The sequence below is a fragment of the Oryzias latipes genome, chromosome 18 (assembly GCF_053564925.1).
Source record: "Oryzias latipes strain Hd-rR chromosome 18, Olatipes_Hd-rR_3.1".
Taxonomy (NCBI): Eukaryota; Metazoa; Chordata; class Actinopteri; order Beloniformes; family Adrianichthyidae; genus Oryzias; species Oryzias latipes.
The window spans coordinates 20,953,799-20,960,861 of record NC_136254.1 but is presented as its reverse complement, the minus strand read 5'-3'; the positions used below and the strand labels follow the sequence as shown (position 1 = coordinate 20,960,861).

At 38.4% G+C, this 7,063-nt stretch overlaps 1 protein-coding gene across 1 annotated transcript; it reads left to right on the top strand.

Annotated features, from left to right (window-relative positions):
* Positions 1 to 2,498: 2,498 nt before the first annotated feature.
* Positions 2,499 to 7,020, top strand: LOC100049372 (uncharacterized). The gene is given in 16 exon segments (XM_004079797.5): positions 2,499 to 2,674; positions 3,155 to 3,218; positions 3,300 to 3,333; positions 3,399 to 3,488; positions 3,559 to 3,786; positions 3,788 to 3,816; positions 4,702 to 4,784; positions 4,876 to 4,940; positions 4,943 to 5,086; positions 5,851 to 5,886; positions 5,888 to 5,982; positions 6,052 to 6,070; positions 6,072 to 6,115; positions 6,452 to 6,500; positions 6,502 to 6,528; positions 6,530 to 7,020. Coding segments are annotated over 16 exon segments (1,182 nt in total). The 5' UTR covers positions 2,499 to 2,595; the 3' UTR covers positions 6,626 to 7,020.
* The last annotated feature ends 43 nt before the right edge of the window (positions 7,021 to 7,063 follow it).

Sequence of the window (7,063 nt, the reverse complement as noted above, 5' to 3'; positions counted from 1 at the left end):
ATCACCACTTCCGGCGTGCTCCTTCAAAATAATGATCTTTTTGTTTGTTTATTCTGAAAGTCAAGCTATTTTTGTTCTAATTTAAATTAAAAAGGAGAAAGAAAACATCCAAGATAAGTTTTTTTTTATTTTATTTTATTTTATTTTTTGGTTGATGTTGATGTTTAAGAGGACTATTGCTACAATTCTAAAATTCAAATAAAAAAAACTTAAAAAAATCTTTTCTTTCTTCCCCTTTCTTCTTCCTTTTTGATGCTTAAGTTTATTGTTGTATATTTCGGTATTACTCTGAATATTTAAAAAAAAATTCAAAATAAGATGTGTGTTATTCTTTCTTATTTTGGTTGATTTTGATGTTTAAGATTGTTTTGTACAATTTAGAAATTCTGAAGTTTAAAAATAAAAGTATGAAATAAATTTTTTTTTAAACGAAGACGTTATTACCATGTTGTTTCAAAAATGTCTGAAAATATATAAATATTACATATTCTCACAGGAAAAGGTAGAAACTTGGCTCCACTGCTGCCAAAAGTAGTAGTGATGGGCAGATGATTTTTTCTTTTTAAAGAAAAACCCTTCTCAATTTCAACTTAAATATTGAAAATGTTGTCACTGTAAACTTAACTTGGCGCTACTGTCATATGAACAGCTGAGTAAGAAACAGGGAAAAGGAATGTTGTGCACATGTTTGGCTTTTAATTCCAACACATCTTTGTTGGACAAAAGAACTGTTTAAATGAACTCGTGGAGACCTAAATACCACCATATAAGATAAAATAGTCACATATATTACAGATTTAGATAATTATTTTCAATTTTGCATTAAAAAAAATCAAATTTCAACCAAACCACAAGTTTATAATATAATATTAGATATGTTTCCAATGCTTTATGTATGATAACAGTAACACACAACCTGGCTGTTTCAGGCTCCACAGTTTAAAATAGTATGAAATGGGATTCTTGTGATCTGTGGGCACTGCTACACCTAAATGTAGCTGAAGCTATTGTTATCAGAAAATAACTTTACTAAAAAAACAAAAACAGGCAAGACATCACGGGGTCAACCCTTCAAAATCTCAAGAATCCTCCCAGCTGGGAGCAGAAGAGATGTAACGGCACAGTCTTGATAAGGATTACTAATTTCAATGCAAATATATAGAAGTATTTAGGATGCATTACTCATCTAAAACAAAACAAAGATTCATAAAATCACGCAACACAGACGTTTTATTGAAATTGGGAGTTTTTTTAAGGTAAAACAATAATCAGAAGTGAGCATAGAGTAACAAAAATGGCGGAGGGGAAAATAAAATAAAATATTGGAAGATACTCAAAATAACAATTTTGCAATACTTTGATCACTTATTTTTGTTTTCTTGATAAGCTTTGAAATAAGTTTAAGAGACTAAAAATAATTGTTAGTAATTTAAAAAAATGTTAAACAAAATCAAAAATTTCCATTTAAATATATGAATAAAGTATTTGCAAATTGAATTCGATTAATTCAGAAATTTAAGGTTAAAAAAAACCCTGCTTCCCCCTAGTGGTGAAAATTGGTATTGATTAAACAAGTGCCAATCATTTTGATGAAGGAAAATGTTTGATTAAAAAAATTTAGAAAATGATTTTTGTGAGGTCTCTGTTTTTAAGATATCGTATTTATTTAATGGAAACTTATTTGAATTCCCTCAAAAAACATTTACAAGAGAAAAAAAAAATCATCAGATGTGTTTAAACTGAAATCTTTTGGTTTTACATGGAAATGAAATTTCTTTAAATTGCACAGTTTTTAAGCACAAAAAAAGTTATTTTAGTGAATACAATTGTTTTAGATTAATTTTAACCTTAAAATTTAAGAACAATTTCACCCATTTTAAATAGGGACTCAAGTTTTTCTCAATTTAATAATAAAAGTAGATTCAATTCTACAAGTGGTTCTGTTTTAGACAGCAACTCCACAGACAGTCATACAGAATTTTCTTCATTATTAATTTTTAGAAATAAGCCTTTATGAAGGACATATTTTTTTTCTTTAAAACTTTCTTTAAAATATGATGTTATTGTGCCAAGTCCTCTGAACAGAAGTCATCCTAAGGCTGCTCTAAAACCCATAAAAATAGCTTTCTTTTAAGTAGTGATAGATATTTCCATAGAAAGAAAATTAATTAGACTCTTTAAAGGGGGCTGTTGTCATTCCTAATGACAATAATTTGTCAATTCATCCTCAATAGACTGACTTTTTTGTGCAATATCTTTTTGTTAATATTTGACAATATTTAAAATATATATACAAATTAGATTCTAAAAACAGGCAAGACCTCTTATGTGACAACCTGCATTTCCAGTATGAGAAATCAGGCTCCTGTGAGGCATTCCTGCCCTGCACCTGTCAAAATTGCCCTCCCAATTTGCCACTCCTCCGCAGCCAATCAGATCCGAGCAAAGGTGCCTCGGCAGCCAATGAGAACGCGGCTTCGGCTCCAGCGCCTCAAGGAATGCCGGGATAAAAACTTACAAGTGGTGAGTGAACAGCTTTCGAGAGGAGCTGGAGGGAGGGGCTATAGAGGAGTGATCAGGAGTCCAACCGCAAGCATGACCGACACCGAGGCGCAGAGCCCCCCACCATTGTTACCGGCGGCGGAAGAGAAACAATCCGAGAGGAAAGTTATCGGTGGGTGCAGAATTAAAAAGAAAAAAAAAGATTTTTAGGTGAAAGAGCAGTGAAACAACTTTTTTTTAAGGCGTAGAACGTATTATTATACAAATATTCGACACGACATTAATTACTAACGAAATGTCATGAAACTTATATTTACTGTAAACTGTTACCTGTATTTTCCCATTAAATAATGCCACCCGTTGTGAGTATATCTTACTTGTGGCGCGCGCGCTCTGTCTCACAGCTGCAAATCGTTTAATTAATGACCAAATCACTACTTGGACTAGCTTGACACATTTTCTTGCCTAACGGCTTCATCCTAAACAGCTAAGAAGTAACTCTTAACTCTTTAAGAAAGATGTCGAACAGTTGAGGAACGCGTCTCCCTTGTGACCCAGGGGTCGAGCCTGTTTCAAAGTCTTACTGTTAATGATTAATGCTTCCAGCCAGATAAGCATGCTCTCTGATGACTCTTTAAATGTGTTGTTGCAGCCACAGCTGTTCAAGGCACAGTGAAATGGTTCAATGTGCGTAATGGCTATGGCTTTATAAACAGGTACTCCTTTTTTTTCCTGATTCTTTTGGCTCCTTTCTGACTTAACGAGGAGAAGTAATAATTTGATCTTGTTAATTGCAGGAATGACACAAAAGAAGATGTATTTGTTCATCAGGTAAGATCTCAATAAAGCTTTAATGGTTTGATTGGAATGGACTCTTAATAAAGTTGTCAAATTAGACTGCGATCAAGAAGAACAATCCCAGGAAGTTCCTCCGGAGCGTTGGAGACGGAGAAGTTGTGGAATTCGACGTAATTGAGGCGGCCAAGGTGAGTTTTGTGCTGGAGTTGTTAGCATTTCCTCAACTTTCAGGAGGAGTCTAACTTGTATTGCATGTAGGGCTCAGAAGCAGCGAACGTGACGGGTCCAGGTGGTATTCCTGTAAAAGGCAGTCGCTACGCCCCCAACAAACGGCGTTTTCGCAGACGGTTCTTCCCCCAAGGACCTCGACCTGCTGACCAGAACAAGCCGGCTGAAGGACAAGTCGCTGATGGTCATCCAGTTGCCGACGGAGACGGGTCAGAGGAGGCGGGCCCTCTCAAGCCACAGCAGCAACGTCGTCGTAGACCACGAAGACCACCTCTTAGTGAGCGAAACGTAAGCAGGAAAAACGCACGAGTCGCACGACAAGGGAAAAAATTATCTGTATTTGACTTGAATAATTGTATAATGGTCGATGAGGAGAAACGTGTCTAACAAAAGTAAATCATAGCAGAATATTATCATCTCTTTGTCTATTGTAAAAGTTTTCCCAATGGTCTTTTAATGATTATCCTGTTTTTAGCCAAAATCTAAGAAATGTCTTTCTGTGACCGTTTCTGCACAGCAGCAGGAGTTCATTAGAAATTTGGCTCAGAGCTCTCTCTCCTGCTAGCTGACAGCCCATCACACCCCAACCCAACCTAACATTAGTGATGGCGAGCAATATTGAGCTATGAGCTGTACAGTTTTGATCCAGATTCCAGCTCAGACGAGGAAAACAAGACATACATGCATCCATTTGTCTGCAAGCAGATGCATCGAAACAAATTCCTACTCTGTGTAGCTACACAGAATATGGCAATAAAAACCTCTTGAATCAGAATGCAGCAGGGAGCTTGTGGCCGGCTGATTGCAGCGCCTACATCACTGCTACAAGCTTTTTCAAATGGCATTTTCGTCTCCTCCTGATTCACAATGATTTGAATAATAAATAAAAATCAAGTGTTATTTTAAGCTTAATTTTCTTCATGTCCACAATCAGAAAAATGCCACAAGAACATGTTAGAAACATAATTTATCAGTGGGGTTTTAAAAGCCCAATGGGATGCTGTTTCAATGGAGGATGAGCGGGAAATATTTGTTGCAAACTTGCAACTAGTTCTAAAAAGTAACCTTCAGCCAGAATCCTTTGTCTTTGTGAAAACTGAGTTTTGACACTGACATGATTGAGTAGGGAGCAGCTTTCATGCCTTTTTAATCTTCATGGATTTGCCTGTTCAGGGTCAAGTTGAAGAGCAAGTTGAAGAAGGTGGTCAAACTCTGCAACCACCACAGCGGCGGAGATTCTGGCGTCCATACCGCAGGTAGTTTAGCAAGCAGAATGCTGGAAAAATGCCAATCTATGCTTCCCAGAGTCTCCTTTTTATTTTTTCTTAAATAAATCCTCTTGTTCAGACCGTTCCGCCCTCGCCAGCCACCTAATCAACCTGCTGAAGACCAGAGCGCGTCTGCTCCGGAGGAGACCAAAGATGATGGGGAGGTGAAGCCGGTAGAGCCCACTGAGGGCCCCCAGACCAACGGCGAGGCAACAGACGATCAAGGCCAGAAACGCCGCCGACCGTCTAGACGACGCAGGCAAAGAAACTCTGAGTCCTCTACCTCAAAAGTAAGTGAAGTTAAATAAACTTCATGGACAGTTCTTAAACAGTTATGGTGACTGTGTGACGGACAGTACAGATTAGTTGGCATTGTAATGTCTTTGAGCCAGTCTAATGCTGGATTTACTCTGGTCCGTCTGCGGTACGTCTTCATTGAGTTTGATGGCAGTCTGGCTCATGACTTGTCAGTTTACGTAGTTTCTGCATCTCTGGTGCGCACCCCTCACTTTGGCTTCTAGAGGAGGGGGTTTGTCCTGCCACCCCATGTCAAGGCGTTCATCCAAAACTTTTGCAGTCAGGTCCCATGCTTTCTGCTTCTTTACAGAGTCCTTGTAAAATTCATGTTTTTGTGTTGCATGTGTTTTGTACGTCCAAAAAACTTTGGTCATCCACAGTGAAAATGGACTGTTATCTGCAGTGTTGACGTGCATCATCACGTAGACATATCTCTTTTAAATATAAAATTGAATTTATTAATTTTTACCTTCAAAGTATAACCAAAATATTTATTTTGAAACCTGGACCCATTTCCAATTTCCCTGGCTTTTTGCCATGAAATCAAGGCATCAACCGACTGAGATGGAACTTTAGTGTAAAGCTTGTGTTGCAGGGCACAGACGTCAGATTGATGAACGTTCAAACAAATTTTTAAGGCAAATGAAAGTTTCACGTGCAGGTGGACTAATATAAATCCAGTTTAATCTTAGGAATGTAGTTTAGTTTTTTTTAATGGTTGCTTATGACTTAAACCTTATCTCCATGTGCAATGAAGAATGATGCAGAGAAGTCTGCCTCAGAGCCTGGAACCCCACCTCAGACCTCAACTCAAACGGACCAGACGCCCCCATCACAATCCCCACAGCCATCTCCAGAAACTCCCCCTGAAGCCCTGCAGCTACCAGAGGTAAACCTGCTTTAGTTTGGTTGGGTAGTTGTGTTGCTGTGCTGATTTCCTCTGCTTTACTTTTAACAGCCAGCTGCCCCAACAGTCCCCACGCCAGCAGAGTGACACGCAGTCACATGACCCTGGGCAAGAGGTGGGAGCTCTCTTTACAGCTGAGCGGCCCTGGGTCATGGGGGGGTTTGGGTTGTTCTGTATACCATGTTAGCCATTGTTTGAAGGGCCTCATGGACATCGATGGACCGCAGAGTCCACTATGTGTTTAAGACGCAGTGATGGCGCTAAGGAGAACAAAAGGATTTTTAGTCTTGAAAAAATGTGGCTTCTGTTTGGACTGGGCCTCTTGATAGTTCTAGACCTTATTTTTTTTTTTTTTAGTCTTTAAACTAATCTGTTTCAGGATAACATTGTCACCTCTTTATTTTCCAATCTTTAAACCTCCTTGGCTTTTATTTTTCTTTGTTTCTTGTAGGTCCTTGGGTTGGAGGACTGAACCATTTCAGAGCAGATTGCACTCTTCTCCCCTCCCTGCACTCCCCATCCTCCAACCCACCTCATTCTGTTTTTGCCCCCTCTCCTCGTCTCTTGTATGTTTTTATACAGATATGCCAGGGTGGGGAAGATGGCAGGCAGTGCTGGTGGGTAGTTTAGAAGCTTAAACAGGTCTTCAAAAAGAAACGGATCAGTCTCCTAAAAAAGTAATTCTGAGCCCCGTTGAAAGAACTTTTCTTTAATTGAACGGATGGGTTACATCAAGTAGTTTAAAGGAACCTGCCTAGCATTTTATTTCGCTGTTTTAATTTAAAAAGAAAAATAAAAGAAAAAAAAGAATCCAGCAGGTGTGCATTTGATGTTGCATAATGGGAGCCAGTTTAGTTGTTACCTCCTAAAATTGTTGAAATGGTCAGTTCTCATCTCTGCTCAGCTGGAGATGGGTTGATGACAAACTTATTTTCACATGTTTTGTGTTTTTCTTTGAGGGGGATTATGTGCAATGTTGGTACTTACATGCCAATTAATAAATCATGTTTGCAAGTCTCATTTGCTCTTGTGGGCAGTGTCTTCTTTGACAACTTGATTTACC